General features: G+C 34.4%; 1 protein-coding gene across 1 annotated transcript; it reads right to left on the reverse strand.

Annotated features, from left to right (window-relative positions):
- Positions 1–1,074: 1,074 nt before the first annotated feature.
- sec14l8 (SEC14-like lipid binding 8) lies at positions 1,075–19,805 on the reverse strand. Its single transcript, XM_079872422.1, has 12 exons — positions 19,699–19,805; positions 19,283–19,358; positions 15,187–15,230; positions 13,101–13,163; positions 12,049–12,237; positions 10,047–10,142; positions 9,887–9,947; positions 8,808–8,891; positions 7,673–7,779; positions 3,890–4,029; positions 2,293–2,462; positions 1,075–2,210 (listed from the first exon to the last, which is right to left on the reverse strand). Exons 1-12 carry the CDS (start codon positions 19,750–19,752, stop codon positions 2,107–2,109), a joined length of 1,188 nt encoding a protein of 395 aa, XP_079728548.1. The 5' UTR covers positions 19,753–19,805; the 3' UTR covers positions 1,075–2,106.
- Between the last annotated feature and the right edge of the window lie 205 nt (positions 19,806–20,010).

Genomic DNA, 20,010 nt, shown 5'->3' on the forward strand with positions numbered 1-20,010 from the left:
GTTAAGGAAGACCGGGTTTTCTGTGCTTGTTAAGGTGGAGCGGTTTGTTTAACTGTCCCAAACTATCATTACGTCTGAAAATATGAGATAATACAGTCTATAAAAAAAAATACTTTTTTTTACGGGAAAGATTAATTGCATAGACCAAGGACGCATTAAACTGATCAAAGCAACAGTCTCATCTATTTATGATATTACAAAAGACTTCCGTTTCAAATAAATGCTCTGCTTTTGAACTTTGAATGAACTGTTTCAACATTGATAATAATACGAAATGTTTTTGAGCAGTTTTTTTATTTTAAAAATAGATTAAAATAGTAATTGCAATATGTTTCACAATATTACGTTTTTTTTACTGTACAGCCTTGATGAAGAGACTTCTTTCTTACGACTCTAAACTTTTGAACGTTGGTGTATATAGCCTACAGTAATTAACGTAAATTTAAATATACGTTAGGAATATATATTGCATTACACTGTATTAATGAATGTCACAATACAAAATATCTTTATTGTTTTAACAATCGTAAATCATCGTTCATCTTTTTGTATTAGATGAACATATTTTTAAATGAATTAGTTTATATGATAAATTATTTATGTGTGCACAAATATGTGTAAATGTGAATGTGCGTGTATGTAAATGTTTTTTAATGCTTAGGAATTGGAAACGTAATGAATTAAATTCCCGTTTTTATGGCGCCATCTAATGGACAGAGATGTAACTGGCTTGATTAAAATGGATCAACATGCTTAGCTTTAACCAACAGATGGAGCCATTAGACCGGGTACAAATGAACACTACTACAACTATATCACACATTGTGATATTAAAGGGATAGTTTATGGGCCCCATTGATTTTCATAGTATTTTTTTCCTACTATGGAAGTCATCAAAATTAAAATATCTTATTTTGTGTTCAATAGAAAAACGAAACTCGTACTCGGCCTAATGACAAAATTTTAATTTTGAGGTGAACTGTCCCTTTAACACGGATTAAAATACTCACTTTGCATGAACGTAAACTAACCTCCTTACAGGAATCAATCTTGATATTAACCAAAGCTTTAAGTAAATGTTCTTTATTCCAAATAATTTTAATTAGATTTAGTCTGTACATGACAACTGGTTATGTTAGACACTCCTGTAAAAGTATTCATAAATGAAGGTCAGAAAGAAAAGAAAAAATTGTGTTTGCTACTGTATTGTATATATTTATTTAGTAAATTAATCAAAAATCAATACAATATCACTCATAAATGTCATCAATATTAAAAGGGCATGCAAATCAGACAAAATACAATGTGGTCATCATATGGACAAAACAGATGCATGTTGCTGGAATCAAATACGGACACCGTTACAGTAAACACAAGAACCTGAGGTAAAACTCATTACTAACCAAAAGTTTACAACATTAATTAGAATTAAAGGCAATCATAAGTTAAAATATAATAAAAAAAGATTAAAAAACAGCAACATCATACTCTGAATCAAGCCAAATGCTCTTTGTAAACAATATATCTCAAAAGGTTCATAGATTGTGCGTCAATAACAAACAAAAGTATATAATAATTTAACCTCTTACTAAATTCTGAGGGAAAAAAGTGTGCAGACTCATTATCTACACTAATTAATTATCAAAAGGAATTAATTTAAAGAGATAAAATACCTACAAGGCAATGATAAAGAGGGCAGACAAGGGCAAGCTCAAATAATGTGTACCAAGACAGTTTCAGTATAGTAATTTGCAGCACAGTTATTACACTTGATAAACCACAGTTCAATGACAAGTTCAACGATAACACTTCGTTAATATATGGCAAATCAACTTGATAACAGCTGCATCTTAGAGAAACAAATGTAAAGAATAACACCGGCATTGAAGTCAGGATCCAGACGATCACTAAAGCTCAAATTTCATCCCACCATTTTAATGCCGTGATTGGTCAGTTCAATTACATACTCTCCTCTTCCCATGAGTAGCTTATTATTGTATTTTCCTTTATTAACTACAGCAGATATACTGTATTCAGAGCAATAGTTTCTAAACAGTTTCATAATCTCAATTTACTGGCGTGGCGGCTTGCTTGCTGCCATCATTTCTAACGCTCTGATTGGTTGACCTGACTAGGTAGGAGGACGTCCACTGTGAAGCTGACTGTTTTGGACTGGAAGACGCTATACGTGTTGTCAAATCGCAGTACATCTGAGAAAATGAAGACAGTACAGTAAATTCATGTGCATGTTTAATGTTTATCTCAGTTACGTAATAGTAACTCTGTACTTACACACTCCTGGTTCTGGGCAGGTGAGCGATCCATCCTCTGGAACAAGGTGAGCGTTGTAACGCTGATTCGGCACGATTTCCTTCATATTACTGGCCTTCATCCACTCTCCTATCTTCTTCTTCAAATAGACACCAAAACCTACATCGGCACCATCACACGAGAACTGCCATCTGAGGAAGAGAGCATTGTATTGAGTAGAGTATCATACATGGACTCCTGACAATTTCTGGTTGTATTGTTCTTGTTGTTTTCCCCAGTTTCTAATAACATCTGGCAAAAGGACTTCCAATGAAAACTAGCCTTCGGGCTAATTTGGGTACATTTACATTCATGAATGTTGAATAATGTACACTGTTCCTTTTTGAATTTAAATAAACAAATACATGTTAAATTTGAAAGTAACTTAATAAAGATTATATCAACTACATCATTACACCAGTAGGTGGCGACAAGTGGCTTAAAATAATTTTTTGTCATTTAATCATTTTTATTCAAGAGATGCTGATTCATCCAGTAATGAAACAAATCAAACAAAAATGATCAATTCAAATTCATTAAATATTTTTAAATAGTGCAGCAATTAACATTTTGTTAGAACATGTAGTAAATTGTGTTATTTTGTTTAGTTGTGGGAGAATCGCGATCTCTATTTTAAAGAAAAAGATTCTCAATTTATCCAGAATCGTGCAGCTCTATTGCTCAAAAGCTTGGGGTCAGTATTATTTTATTCTTTAAAGAAATTAATAGATTTATTCAGCAAGAACACATTAAATCGATCAAAAGTGATGGTAAAAACATGTATAATGTTACAAAAGATTTCTATTTTAAATAAATGAAATGATGAACTTTCTAATCCTCAAACTGTTCTATAACTGTATAATGGTTTCCATAAAAATATGAAGCAGCGCAACTGTTTTCAACATTGATAATAATAAGAAATGTTTCTTGAGTATATAATCAGCATATTAGAATGATTTCTGGAGGATCATGTGACACTGAAGACTGGAGTAATGATGCTGGAAATTCAGCTTTGATCACAGGAATAAATTACATTTTAAAAAATATTAAAATAGAGCATTTTTAATTGCAATAATATTTCAAAATATTACTGTTTTTACTGTATTTTCAATCAAATAAAAGCAGCCTTGGTGAGCATGAGTGACTTGTTTCAAAAAGTGCACTGTATATTAAACACAAAACTAGTGCACTATTCTTGTTCAAGGTCCAATTTAGCGGCGATAAGCACGTGCATGTGCATGTTGAATCCAGCAAGTTGCTGAAAGTATTTTTAATGTTTTGTTCACTAAATTTGACCACACCCTAACATCCAAACCCCACCCTTTCAAAGACATGCCAACAAACCCAATATCAGTAAACCAAATGCACGTCTCATATGCAGAGAATGCTGCTGGTTAGCTAGTTTGGTAGTCTCATAAAAAGAGTATCAAGTGCTACCACAAAGACACATTTCATTAATGTCTCTTTTATGCATGATCTTCTAAAAAGAAATTGTTTACAGCATCTTTAATGTCATGATCTGGTGGTTCATGGCAAACTCTATATTTAGTACGAGTATCAGAAAGTGTTTTTTGCTCACCTTAATGCACAGTTTGGTGCAAGTAGCTCATATTCCACCTGATGAGATGAGCCACGACCAATAGTCACACACTGATCATAGTCCACTTTAATGGAGTCTCGAACATAGTAGGTCCTGGGAATCTCTGATCCAAACGTAATCTGAAAAAAACAAACAAACAAAAAACACAGACACATTTGCTTAGCGTATGCTTGGTTGAGATGAGTTGGTAATAATTAATCAGAATTGAAAATGGAAAAACAAAAGAGGATGAAACTTACAGAAGCATCATGAGTGCAAAAGATAAAAGCCTCATATTTAAGTGTTAGTATTTAATGAACGATGAGGAAACAGAAAGAAAAAACAGACAGGAAAGCAGCCCAAGTCAAAGTGGCTTTTAATAAAGAACACAAATTGCCTTTACATTCACTGTTTTAGACTTATTATCCTACATATAGGTTGAGTAGTCTACTCTGAAGCTTGAGGAGAAAAAAGTTGTCTATTTATTTTATTTTCAAGAGCTCAAATTTCAGTAGAATACAGAAACAAGAGTCTAGATTGTCAATGAATACAATAAGACAATAAACAGCTTAACATGACAAAAACATCCGACACTTCATAAATAAATAAAAAAGGTTAAGGTCATGTTGTCTGGAGTCGCAGACCCAAATATAGATGATGGTTGAGAAAAGGTGTCACTCCAAATGATTCACTACTATTTTGATACACAGAAAAAAAGCACATTTAGACACTCACAATCACTAACAATAGTATTAGATCACTCAACATATAAATTAAATCCCAATTCACATTCTTTACATCTTATCGTATGCAAGATTAGTGAATAATCCCAAATAATACTATAAACGGTTTATGGACACTATACGATTTCCATAAAAATGTAATATACACTTCTCTTCAAACATTTGAAGTCAGTTATTTTTTTTAATTCATACTTTTATCCAGCAATGATGCATTAAATTGATCAAACATGACAGTTTAAATATTAAGCAGCACAACAGGTTTCAACATTGATAATAATAATACATTTTTCTTGAGCAGCAAATCAGCATTAGAATGATTTCTGAAGGATCATGTGACACTGAAGACTGGAGTAATGATGCTGAAAATTCAGCTTTGACATCACATTACATTTTAAAGTATATTAAAATACAAAACAGTTATTTTAAATTATAATAATATTTTGGAATTTTTTTAATATTTTTGATCAAATAAATGCAGCCTTGGTGAGATTAAGACAATTTTATCACTATTTCCTAATATCTTTTTACATACTCAAAAGTACATACTTGTAATGTGAATGTGGGATTTAGGAAGTATGTGAAATGGGATTTAGCCACAACCTTATTACTCACTCCATAAAACATCTTTGTGAGAAGACATTCCAATGGAAGTCTGTTTTGTGATTTGCTTAAGTTTCAACATGTCATTCAAACATGTCATGACCCCATCTGTGCTTATTAGTACAAACAAATCTTTTTTAACTTGCATACCTCTTTAGTGATTTTCCCATGAAGGAAGTGCTCTAGTTTTCTTTAAAGGGATATTTCACCGCTGGAAAGATGAATGTGTATTTAAATTGGGTCATTTATGTAGTAGAAATGTGAAATTATTTTAGAAGTTGCTGAGAAAAGCCAGAAAATGTATTTTTGGCTCATGTGGATGAAAGACAACAACTCCCAGAATGCACTTGCTTCGCTGCCCTACGAGGCCACTCCCACGCCACGCTTACCGGTTACAGAGGGCGGTATCGGAAGAAATGAAACAACTAGGCTACTAGTGGACTCGAAACTGAAAAGACGCAGTTTTATCGTGAGATCCCCCTATGGGTGGGTTGAAAACATGCGGAACGAGCTCCTACTACTGGCTGTAGTCTCTCGCCTCTGGACAAAAGAGCCTCCGATGACCTAAAATGAAGATTTTTGCGTCATCCAAGGTTTTTTTCCAGACACACAATACAGAAATCTCTCATCTCAGGGGGACATGAGGGGGGGGAAGCACGGTCATTCGAAAATACTACCAGGTTTCCACTGATTCAAAGCTTAATGCTAATCGGTGAAGTATCCCTTTAAGGTTGATTACAGGTTTAATAGGCAAGGAAATCGCCATCCACGTCACACAAGAGGGAAAACAAGCACTCTAACTCTCTTTAAGACAAAATAAACAACTACTATCTTCAGCTCTCTGCCATTAAACACAGAAAACAAACATTTATTTGACTTGTGCGATATCACAGTCCAACAAAAGACTCCAAGGATTGTAGTTACTAAATATTTTGTAACTAAATATCAGTCCACTTTGAGTTTTCACAAAGTCTTCTGAGGTCTTTTTAGCACTTCCAATCCTGAAGGGGGCAGCAGCTTTACCTGTGTATCTACACACAGAGACACAATGTCTCATTTCAGAACTCTGAATGTGATTCTGCATGTTTTCAAATCATCATGAAATCAACATTGACCATTCCTACTATCTTAGGGAATATTGCAGTGTTTTTATAATAAATGATATATCCGTGCACATCATTATTATTTTAATTAATGTGCCCTCATAATCTTTCATCAAAATAACCTCCCCTTCCTCTTGCAGCAACATCTCCTCAGTTCACTGATGGCGTGTTTACTGGCGCCCAACAGAATCATAACCACAACGCTAAGACAGATTGAAGGGGAAGATTAGTCATGTCATGTGTTCCAAAGCTTCAACCTTGCCAACTGATCAACAGAGTAATCAGCCTATGCAATAACCATAGAAGCAATCCAACGGGCTCTCATCCAGATTACACCACAGAGTATCATTAAAGATAATGTGATATAGATAAACAACCATTTGACAGTTATTCCACCCCTCTGTTGCTTTGAGACATTGACACTATTGGACTCTAAGAATGCATCTATAAGGAGATTGTGGGAGGCAACAGGCTGTATTTCTTGGTATTATGTGGGCATACTGGTATTGGGATAAGCAGGAAGCTCTTATATTTGAACTAAATAGGCGAATATGCAAATATAAAATGTTAAACTAAGTGAGCAGGTGGACTTAAACTTTTCTGCCATTGTTTCATAACAATAAACTGAAAAGGAAATGATCTCAAGACAAATGCTGATGCCTGAATATAGCACTGTTGGAAGTTATACTAGCAAATAATACATCTTATACATTAATTTCAAACCAAAAATATTCTCCAAAACAATAAGCGCTGACCATAAAAGGTTCAAATTATGAAGCATGTTTCTATGCCGCTAGATTGTCAGGAAACAAACAGTATACAAACAGTCCAAAATGAACTTTTTCCAACACTCTTGACAATAGCACATGAGAAGGCTATGAAACTAATTATTTTCTAAGAAAAAAATTTGAATTGCTAAGCTATTTTCCCTAATATATGCAGTAGTTAATGATGTCTCACATAGCATCGTATACAAGCCAGAGAAACTCATAAACCTGTGATCTTGCTCGACTTGTTCCTTATATTTAAATTTTGGTGGTTTAACAGAAAGACTGACTTAAAAAGAAAAATAATCTTAACGTAAGTGAAGTATCAGATAGAGGACACTGTGGCAAGAGAGAAAGTCGGCTTTGTACAGCTAGACCTCAAGGTTCGTCAAATGGGAACTGTTATCTGGTTCTTATGTGGGTTTCGCAACTTCCCTAATATCTTAAGTGTCATTCTATTTAAAAAGAGAACTGAAAGAAGAAATCTGGGCAGCTCAACAATACCTCGTTAGCAAGTCAGTGTCACTTGGCCAACACTAGAACGACGCGTGTCGAGCGTCTCTAACTCACCATGGTCTTACATTTAGGGTCACCATCAGGGTCGGTGAGTTTGCCCCCATAGTACGCTGGGAGCTCCTCAGGGTCGATGTATTTCTGTAACAACTCCTTCCAGTTTGCTGAGGAGACAAGACACAGAAGCTTAGTCACGGCAAACTTGATGAGAAAATGGATTTGTGAGTAAACATCTGGATGACAGCTGTGGATCCTAAAGGCCCCGATATACAGTACTCACAGTTCGTTCTTTGCTTAGGCGTAAAAAGAAGTTCAAAATACGTGACTATAAGTATACTGTTAATAAACATCCCGATGGCGCTCTGTGAATATGTAAATAAATATGTAAATATGAAAATGTAAATATGAATATGTAAATATGAGTATAAATACGAATATGTAAATATGTGCTGCGCGCTTTCCTCTCAATAACAAAATAAAGCCACAACAAAAATGACAGCGGTGAGGAAACAGCAGTTAAGAAAGCATCTGATCATAGTGATGTGGATAATATGTTTGCACCAGTTCTGCAATTCAGCACTTTAGTCAAGTCACGTTTATTTATATATCACTTTATACAATAGATTTCTACTATTAAAGCAGCAGCTTTACAGTATCAAACATGAAAAACAGTGTTAGTTTCTATATCAATCAGAATTAAAACTTCAGTTTCTACTTTAAAGCGGCTCTGACCTCTGAGGAATGAAAAGGATAAATGAAGCGGAGAAGATTTCCACGTCAAGGAAAGCGGATCAAGTTCGAAGGTGTTTACCAGCCAGAGCAAACTTTCTAGAAACTTTCTGGAAAGTTCACTGGCAAGCTGTTTCAAACTCGCCTAGTTTTGTTCGAAATGACGTTACACCAGTTCGTTTGATTTCACTTGAAGTATATCGGGGCCTTAACAACATTTTTGTATCAACATCTATATATTGTATTAACAATATCTAATGCATAATTCCTCAACCAAAGGTATTTGAGAAGCTTTTCACCTGAATACATTTAAATTTACATTTACATTTAAAAAAAACTGAATTATTCAAAAACACTGCCAGATCAAGTTGAGACTTTCTCTGAGCAAGAGTTATGAAAGCAATAGCAATAGATGAATTGTATAGAAAAACATTAGTGTAGTAAGATGCATGTGTTAGCTTACATCCCAGTACGATGACCTTACGGCGAGTGTCCTCACTCAAAAAATGTTTCACCAGATTGTAAGCCACAGGAAACAGTTTGGGTGCTGCAACAGAGACAGTCCAGAGATTCAGATATTAACAGTGGTGCATCACAGTGGCACGATACAGTAATGTATTGCTTACTTAGGGCCCTATGAAATACGTTTTATTTTTATTTTTTCCCAAATTTCATCTTTTCTTTTATAATGTTTCTGGGATTCCGTTTTAAAATTTTAGTCATCAAAAATATTGTCTAATCAATTAAATGTTTGATTTATAATATAATATGAAATGCGTTTTATTTTTTCAGAAATTATGTGTTGTCTGTTTAAATGGTTACACTTACAGTAAGGTTTCATTTGTTAACATACATTAGTTAACATGAACAAACAATGAACAATACTTCTACAGCATTTATTCATTTTAGGTCATCTAAATCTCAGCATTTACTAATACATTTTTAAGATCAAAAGTTGAACATCAATTAATGTACTGTGAACTAACATGAACATGATTTTTTTTTAAACTAACATTAACAAAGGTTAATAAATGCTGTAGAAATATATTGCTCATTGATAGTTATTGTTAGTTAATGCATTAACTTATGTACATAAATGAGACCTTATTGTAAAATGTTACCGTTAAAAAATGTCTAGATTCTGTGTTTTTATGATTTAACACGTTTCTTATAAAAAAATGGTGGTTATCAAATAAATGCATAAAGCTTTTTGTTTTAAATGTAACAAAATGAAATTTGAACAATTGCTGAACAAAGTGCTAAATAGTTTTACTGTTTAAATTCAAACATGGACGAACAATTGTGATATTTGATTAAGTTTACAGCCCTACTGTTGATTTATTCCTCCAAATTTTGCCACATTCTGTGAAATTTTGCGTTATTGTTACTGTAAATGCATTATTTTGACTGGATTCTGTCTGTGTTTCCTGCATCACGCAAATCATAGGGCCGTACTTACTAAATAACTTGTGCCACTGTTCAATTTGTTTAATGTAATATGCTTTATATGCCATTCGGATGAGTAATAAAACTACTACTGACCTTTAATGACAAATAACCTCTTGAGTCCCTCTGGATAGTTATCTTCAAACATAGTGAGAACCTATGAAAAAAAAAAAAAAAAAAGAGACTACAGCAGTCTAACGTAACTGAAAGAGCCAAGCATCATATTAATAATCGAGAAACAAATAAAAAAAACCACCTCTCCATAAGTCTCTATAGCTGGCTTATATAAGTGCTTCATTCCCAGACCCTCACAGTCATAGACCATAGTAATGGACTCAACGTTCCTACCCAACTGGGAGAAAAGAACAAGAAACAGACACACATATAAAGCCATGATATGAGTGATTATAACCACAGGACCAGTTGTATAAACTGTTAATACTGAGTCTTAAGAACTAGTCTTACTGACTAGCCCTTAGCCAAGGTATAATCAGTCTTACTTTTCAGATTCAAATTAGACCAATCTACATTTTAATGTAACGACTTAAAGGCACACTATGCAAGATTTGTACCTTAATATAACAGCTTCGAAATTATTTTGATGGTAAACGAACTCGTAGTAGGGCGAATCATCCCGATAGCAAAGCGCGCGGGGGGGTTGGGGGTTTGGGGGGGCAGCTGGTAAAACCAGCAATGCAAGTTTGAGAGGTGACTCCCCGCCAAATCTCGCGAGAATCACGACTTGCTTTACGGCACGACGTCACATACATCAACAACATATGAAGCAGCCTCTATGGAAGACACTAGCACACATTTCAGACGTGAATCATGGCAGAGTCGACGAAGAAAGCGCGGTTGGAAGAGTGAGTGGTACCAAAATACCACTCTGCGTGAGTGGTATTTACGACAGTAACGCTAAATACAAGTACTCCACAGCGACTCTAGGGGTCGCTGTTTGAGAAAAACGGAAACTGCATAGTGTGCCTTTAAAAAGTTATGACCAGTCTTAAAGAAAACACTGATTAACTTGTAAGGGAAGTTCTTCAGTGAGAGTTCACCTTAAGGCTGGAATACACTACACAACCTTTTTCCCCCCGGATTTGTGTGCCGATTTTCAGTCTGGACGAGTCGATGCTAATTGCTGAAAGTCAGAGCCAGTCTGCAAAATTTCGGCAGTCGGAGCTTCAAATTTTTTTAGCTTCAGACTATGATTCAATCCAGTCGGATGAGGAGTATTTTGAGCAAATTTTAGAACACAATCTTGTATTCATTGCCTCCTAGCAAAAAGGCACACGTTTCAGCGTGGGATAGTCTGCTAGTGGTCGTTTAGTGCAGGGGTTCTCAAACTGTTTTTGTCAGCTAAAGCCCTTTGACGTGAAATATTTACTTGAAGTACCCCCTGAGAATTTAAGTTAACATTTCAATAATTTAACAACACACATATGCATGTTCACGGTTCTCTGATGTCAGTTAATAATCAGTGGATCAAATATTTTTAAAAAATTGCATTTGCTCGCAAACTTTTGTGATGGGAATAATTTGAGGTGGGAGGGAAAACTATATTTCAGTGATTTTGTGAGGAAATTGAATCGCTTTGTAAGAGAACGCAAATGTTTGGCGATCAAACGCAAAGTTTCTTTCTTTTTTTTTATCAATATATTTATTATTTTTCACATGAACAATTCACAGATTCAATTCAGTATACAAGTAAACAATCTTTTCTAAACACGCTCCCACCCCTGTCCCACCCCCAAATAGACAGAACACTCAAATGTACAGTATTACAAGGCACTGGTATGTAAGAGAGAGGTTTTCCAAACGCAAAGTTTCTTGTTAGACCGCAATACTTTTGTGAGAGAATGCAAATGTATTGTGAGCGAATGCAAAGTTTCTCAGAGAGAGCAATATGTTTGTGAGAGAACGCAAATTTTCTCGGTGTAACGAAATGTATACTCCAGCCTTAAAAATGAAAAATCTGTTTTTATTTACTCACCCTCGTGGAACACAAAATGAATTTTTTTTTCAAGAATATTCATGCAGTTTCAAAAAGAACTGCAGAAAACTTGTAATATAGTGCACAAAATGCACTAGATGTTTTTTTGGTCTTTTTTAGAGCTTGGCAGTTTGATCATCATTCACTTTGTGTATGGTATTTCATAAGACTTCAATATGAAGAAAGAAAATACGTATGTGAGGGTGACAGAATTGTCATGTTTGGGTGAACTATTCCTTGCCAGTTTTCACAGCCGCACACCTACCCGTTCAGTCTGTAAGTCGCACTCTTTCTGCAGAATTTCGCAGTCTCTGACTTTAGACTTGATTAAGTCCTGCTTAGACGCTGAATGCATCAGACCCTTAGGGTCCATAGGTCCGACGACATCATACCACACCGGGCTCCCTTCACGGTCATGGCCACACATGCCACCAGACAGATACTTCTTTATTACCTTAAAACACACACACACACTGGATTAAGCATGAACACAGTACCAATTATAAGTAAATCGTAAGATTAAACGCCTAAAGGGACACATCATGGAAAACAGGAGAGATGTTGTACTATGTATATATACTCAACATCAACATTGCAAAATCCTTACCCACTTTATGCACAATATTTACTGAAACTAAACTACAAATAAGGATAATTAAGAAATGCTTATGGTTATAATGAGCATGAGCAGGTCAGCCAATCATAATAGAGGTCAAAGGCATAGAAGTCTTAAAGGCACAGTAGCAATAACCACCTGTTTAATTCTAGATGACAGAAAGAAGAGAAAAAATTGCATAAAACTATTATGACTGTTTTGATGCAACAAGTTTGGACTAATATTAAAAATTGACTTCAGGAAAAAATTTTAAAATGCTAGTGGAGAATTTGGCCCCTTCATGACTTAATATATGAAAACATCAATTCCAAACGGCACCTTTTTATCGATGACAAACTCTTAAATTGAACAAAATAACAAATATCTATTAAAATGTTCTGTCTATTAAAAAAAATAATGCTGAAAATTCAGATTTGCCATCACAGGAATAAATTATATTTTAAAATATATTAAAATCAGTTATTATTATTATTAAAATGGATAATAAATAATATATAATAAATAAAGAAATATTTTAAATTGTAATAATATTTCACAATACTACTGTTTTTGATCAAATAAATGCAGCCTCAGTGAACATGGGAATCTTCTTTCAAAAATAATAAAATCTTCTGATCCAACACTAAAAAAGTACTGCAAATATATTTAAATGCAACTATGAAACAGATATGTATTTTTATCATAAATCAAGGGTGTTGTACCTCTGGCACCTGCCATTCTGTAGTGATGGTGTCAACTTTCATGTATTTCCGAAATTCCACATGCTGCAGATGAAAAACACCACATGATTAAAAACATGCCTGTGTATTTACATAATCAAATCAGGATTCAGAACCATCAACATAGCAAAGTTTGACAGCATTATCAGTTCTGCCTGAACATAATTTGCCACCTTGAGTCTTTTGTGTATTAATTACAGCTCTTTGACCTGAGGTTCAACGGATACTGGTGACAGAGTTCAAAGATATAACATGGCGGCCAAAAACGTCTGTAATAAAAGACCCATGAACCACACAAGCATCACTCGCACAATGGGAAAGCAAACAGCACTTTGAACACCCTATAGCACTGAATGATCACGGTGTAATCATCCATAAGCTGTGATTAGGCAATGATGTGACTCATCAGTGCAATGTAGGCTCGTGAATTAAAACACAATTCACCTCTGCAGAGCTGCTATCTGCTGATGCTGCATGAATAATTTAGTTATGATTATGCATTAAAATAAAACCTTTTAAACCGCACGGCCAGACAAAATAAATAAATCTGAAATAGAACGTTGACTATCCACCTTATTTTTAACGTAAGAGCGGCCGCGGCCATTTTTAGTTGATTTTGAATGGCTTCCGGTGTCATTCGCTATAGCACAAAAAGCGAACCAGGACTAAATGTAGCATTTTTTCTTTTTGTTCCGGACCTAAAGAACCAAGGGTACTGAACTACAAGTGTGAACCCTTAGTGCAACAAAGTAAAAAAAATCAATAAAATTATCTAGTTTAGACCTGGTATTAAAACTCTAAATGAGGTCCAAAACGTTTACAGCATGGCATCGTGAGCGATGTATATAGTTACGAAATCAGCAATCCTCCCCTTGAAATCTGACACAAGTGTTCCACCAGGTGTAAACGGGGCCTAATATTAGTCGGATCATATTTCATAGTGTTATTTAACATGTCGTTTGAAGCCTCTGGGTAATGTACACCAACCCCTGACATAAAGCCTGGCATTGTAAGGGTCCGTCACACCCATATACAGCATCACACTGGATGTATCCACAGATGACGAATTTACAGTAATGTTCTTCTATCAGACCAATTTGAGACAGTCTGTGCCCAAAGGTCAATGAATTACACAGTGCATTATTCAGGATTGAGTAAATGTGAAGTTTAAAGCACAGAGTTAGTGACACCAAGAGCTTGTTTATATGCTGAATTAATAGCAACTTTAAATATGAAGATTTCCACTACCGTTCAAAAGTTTGGGGTCAAAAATATATATTTTTTTTAAAATATATTTTTAATAATAATTAAATAATTAAATAACAAAAATGTATTATATATTTATTATTCTATAATATTTATTATATCATATAATAAATATTATATATTTATTATATGATATACTATACTAATAATATGTGACCCTGGATCACAAAACCAGTCATAAGTTGCACGGGTATATTTGTGGCAATAGCCAACAATAAATTGTATGGGTCAAAATCATCGATTTTTCTTTTATGCCAAAAATCATTAGTATATTAAGTAAAGATCATGTTCCATGAAGATATTTAGTAAATTTCCTACCATAAATATATAAAACATTTATTTTTGTGAGTGGATGCAGCACTATCGTGAACATAAATGGACAACTTTAAAGGAGATTTTCTCAATGTTTTTTTTTTTTTGCACCCTCAGATTCCAGATTTTCAAATTGTTGTATCTCGACCAAATATTGTCCTATCATAACAAACCATACATCAATGGAAAGCTTATTTATTCAGCTTTCAGTTGATGTATGAATCTCAATTTCAAAAAAGCTACCCATGTGACTGGTTTTGTGGTCCAGGGTCACATATAATTTGCATTATATAATATATATTATATATATATATATATATATATATATATATATATATATATATATATATATATAAAATACATTATACATATTATTATTCGGCCTTGGTGAACATGAGAATCTGCAAAAACAAAATATTACAGATCCCACATTTGAATAGTAGCGTAAATATTTAAAAAAACATTATGTAGTATTAAGTTTGTGTGCTACCTTGCGCAGCATGGCCTCGGCTTTCTGTAGATTGAAATTCCTGGCTGGAAAACAAGAGAGACAAGTTGCAAAAAAAAGATGTCATTAGTTAGTATAGAAAAGTTAGTTAATATATTACAGGAAGCTTAAAGGGATAGTTCACCCAAAAATGAAAATTCTGTCATCATTTACTCAATTTGTTCCAAACGTGTATGAGATTCTTTCTTCTGTTGAACACAAAAGAAGATATTTTGAAGAATATGGGTAACCAAAAAGTTGATGGTAGACATTGACTTCCATTGTAGGAAAAAAAAAAAAAAAAATACTCAACTGTTTGGTTACCGACATTCTTCAAATTATCTTCTTTTGCGTTCAGCAGAAGACAGAAATTTATAGAGGTCTGGAACAACTTAAGGGTGAATAAATGATGACAGACTTTTCATTTTTGGGTGAACTATCACCTTAAGTGTCTTGCAGGGTTTTAACCAACAAACCTTCAGTTTCCAGCCCTAATATTTAACCACATGGCTAGTACACATGGCTAATAAATCCACTAATAAACTGGCCCACTCACATTATAAAGAGCACATTGTACTAATAGGCCTTACTCAACATCATGACTCCATAAGACAAGATGCTATCATGTGTTTTATTAAGATAACTTGCACATAACTGGAAGCCATATGCCACTGAAAGTTACTATTTGGTAACAGATTAACCATTCAGTTGAAAAGAAGCAAAGTTTGCAGACATGAGGAGACCTTTACCATGGTCCATGTTCCCATGTAGATAGGCTTTTCCCTCCAACAAAATAAGCCTATCCTCAAAAAAGTATTCAACCCAACCCTGTATAGTGAGTGGATTAGTTTCATTGTCTTATAGTCACTCTAGTCTGTACCTGACTGGCCTAGAGACACAACTGACCCAGAATTAGTCAGACATGGAGTCACACATAAGTATTTAATACTCATAAAGAAGATTATGTGACACAGCTGACAGAAGCATTCAGTGTTTTGTGGAACGGATATGTCAGTTGTTTCTTATGAACACTTTTCGTGGTGGATACTAGAGTGACTTACTAGATTTATTCACAAACTAGATTTATTTATTCATTCATTAATCAGCAGCAAAGGCAAAATCAGAGATTTTCAAACTAATCACAATAACAATACAATTAATTAAATAAAATTATATAAGCCTAAAATAATTGAAAAATATTTTTCTTACCACAAAAAATATATACCAATTATATAATTCAGTTTGATCAAACAATTTTTTATTTCTTATTCATAGCGTGTTTATATTTGCCTTTGTTACGATGATGTGGGTGGTCGATGATGTCTATGTTTTTTAGAATGTTGTTAATTTGGTTGCCAGGGTGTTCTGGGAGGTTGCTAGGTGTTTGCTTACTGGCGCATCCCCAAGTTACTTGATATCTCTATATTCTGATCTCTAGATATGTCTTCAATGTATGTCTATGACAATGTATGCCTATATTTTTTTCGCTCATTTTATTGTCCATAAGTCAGTAATAACAGATATCACTCATGATTGTAGCACGAGTGTAGGACGAGATACACGCCTAAAAACCTACCTTTGAATGGTAGTGTATGCATTTCTTTAAAGTCATGAACTACCTGCACACTCAATGTTATACTCTAGTAAACTGCACTCATATCACATCATATCACTGACTTGTGTCACAATTGAGTGTTTATCTTATCAACACTTGCGAGATGCCTTTATTAAGGAAATGTGCATGTGTCAACACTCTTACGCAGCACAAAAAGATTATAATACTGGTATGTAGAACTACATATATGAATAACCCCAAGAAGAGGAAAAACATGCATTGTCATGATATGTGACACTCTTGAGCTTCCATCATGCATTCTAGACTCTAGATGAAGTCATTTTTTACATGCTAATTAAACAATGACATCAGTAATCTGATGTCAAATCTGTGTTGCTAATCTCTGTCTGGTACCTAAAAATCTCTGCAGAAGACTGGCTGCATTCAGCAGCGTTCATGCACACAAATCAGCCTTTGTCAAAACCCAAGAACAGCCTCTGGAAAGCTGCCAGAGTGGGGTTTAAACGCCACTCTGGAGGGTCAAATTAAAGTTTAGAAAACATTTACATTTATGCATTTAGCAGACGCTTTTATAACAACAGAGAAACAAAAGAGAAAAGCAGAAGAACTTAAATAAAAGGCCTCTATGTAGAATTCAGAAACTCTTGTTATTAGCGATATAACTCTTGTTATTACCGGTGGCCATTAAGTGAACTGCAGCCAGAAAAGTATTACTCGTGTACACGTAACGTACAACTGAATGTGATTCATGGCCCCGAAATACTCACGAAATACTTAAAAGAAGTGCTGGGCAACGATTAATTGCATCCAAAATAAAAGTTTGAGTTTACATAATATGTGTGTGTGTACTGTGTATAATTATTTTATATATATATAAATACACACACATGCATGAATATATTTAAGAAAAATGTGTTATATAATATATTTATATATAATATAAATGATGTATAAATATACATACACAGTATTTACACATACAAATATTTCTTAAATATATACATGCATATTATGTGTATTTATATAATTATACACAGTAAACACACACATATTATGTAAACACAAACTTTTATTTTTGATGTGATTAATCATTGCCCAGCACTACTTAAAAGTAAATAGAAGTAGGAAATACCTTTGCAGCAATATACTGTTAATTAACATCCAGTAGAGGGACGTTTAGATGAACGTAAATATTTGCTGTGTGCTTTTCTCTTAATTACAAAATTAACTAATAAAAATGCCAGCAGTGAGAAAGCAGCAGTTGGGAAACATCTGATAGTGATGTAGATATGTTTGCAACAGGTTTTGCAATTCAGCGGCATCATGTCGACAGATGAGGTAATTAAAATGACACTGTGTTGATATTTTGATTATAAAATAGGCCTATATTTGAGACATAGATCTGGCTATGTGAGACTATAGTTAGAATTAAACCCTTTTCTTTGCAGGACACATTGATATTACAGTACAGATTAGCTCTTTCGCCATTATCGTGAACATTGTATAAGCATTCCTTTCATGTGTCATAGAACGGAAGAGAGGCTCTCAGGAGAGCGCGTAAACGTCACATCCTATTACTTTTCCAAGGAAAAATGTCCTGAATTCTTCACATAAAACATGGACAGCCGAGGAAGTCTGAGAAGGTCTCGTTTTTTTAAGTTTCGCTACAAGCTTTTCACACTTTTTTTGATGTAATATGTTTATATTATTAAATAAAATAGCCATAAAGATTTAAAATAACTGAATGAACAAACATAGAACATTACATTTCTAACCAGAATATCTATCATCTATTGTGTGAGTACCAGCACTATCTGAATTTGTCCTCCTCGCTCCTGAATCCAGAGATACACACAGTCTTGAGCCGATTACACTGATTCATACGGTCTGAACATGAGTCAGTACGTCTTTCCAGAATCCTTCACAAAACCTTATGATTCCTATTCTTAAAATAGAGATCATAGTCTAAAAAAGTTTCTATTCTACTGTATCATTACATAAGATTCCATCTAAATACTTAATACATAATGGTCATTCTATAGTATTCTATTAAACAGATGGTATGCTAAATTAGTATTTTATAGGTACGACCATTTTATATCATTATATGTAGTAGAATACAATTGTATTACACAGGTGGTATCAGTTTAGAAGATTATTTTTAAAAGTTTTCATTATAGTTTAATAGTGTAAAAAATAGTTTAAGTGTCATTCTACATGATTTTATTCTATAGATAGCATCATTCTACAATATTTTACTCTACTCCACTCTATAAGATTAGATTCTATAGATCATGCTCACTCTTTTAGATTAATTAAGCTTTTTATTGCCTGTTATGATATTGCTATCCATGCAACAAGGACTCGCAACTGTTCTCCAAGTAAGTAAAATGCATTTCTATATATTAAAATAGGATAGAGGGATTTCTCTCTCTCTAACTCAACATGTAAGTACTTAAGCAGGACATCAGTATTTAACCTACTTCAATCTGCATCACGAATGTGACAGTGAAAGTAGCTCACCTCTCAGCCATCGGAGCAGAAAGTGGTCACTCTGGGATGGACACTGGGGGAGAATATCCTGAACCTTTTCTCGAAACTGAGGAGAACAGATGGAGAATTATGCAATGTCAACAGTATGAAGTTGCACATACACGCACATTGCTGGAAACAACATCTACTCACGTGCTGACAACAGTGCAAACTTGTGCAGCCACGTTATTTACACAGCTCAGTAAGAGAGGGAAAAACTAATAAAGCTTAAACACTGTGTACTCTAACTTAAGTCTATTAATCCTGCATTCAAAACGAATGTATTTTCATCTGCGATGTGTGGCCTCTCTCTGGTCGGGAGAATGTTTCATCCCGTCATCTACAGGATCACTCCACAAATAAATCCCCGAGATACTTGCTGATAGGAAAAAAGGGACATAATTCACCTGGGCCAAAGCTTCGGCTTGCTTCACGCTCAGATCTCCAACTCTTCCGCTCATGTCGCCACGAGTACACCAGAAATAACTGTCTGAAATTCAGCTGGAGTCAGAGACTGTGAGGCACTAAATGATGTATTTGTCCCCGCCCACCTGTTACGCGGACTCTGTACCGTTGGGGGCGCTGCGGGACCACTGATTCAAATCATCACATATTCATAATAAAAACAATATCCTCCTGGGACCCAAGAATAGACTTTTGTCCACTGTAGTGGACATTATATTTTAGTGAATTTCTCTGACATCATACATGTCACATGA

This window comes from Squalius cephalus (assembly GCF_949319135.1).
Source record: "Squalius cephalus genome assembly, chromosome: 5".
NCBI lineage: Eukaryota > Metazoa > Chordata > Actinopteri > Cypriniformes > Leuciscidae > Squalius > Squalius cephalus.

Excerpts from the sequence above, each read along its gene's own strand:
- sec14l8 (XM_079872422.1), bottom strand. The coding sequence starts at position 19,752 with ATGAGCGGAAGAGTTGGAGATCTGAGCGTGAAGCAAGCCGAAGCTTTG. Across the intron at positions 19,359-19,698 it reads AAGCCGAAGCTTTGGCCCAG|TTTCGAGAAAAGGTTCAGGA; the intron begins GTGAATTATGTC and ends TGTTCTCCTCAG. Across the intron at positions 13,164-15,186 it reads CCGAGGCCATGCTGCGCAAG|CATGTGGAATTTCGGAAATA; the intron begins GTAGCACACAAA and ends TTTCATCTGCAG.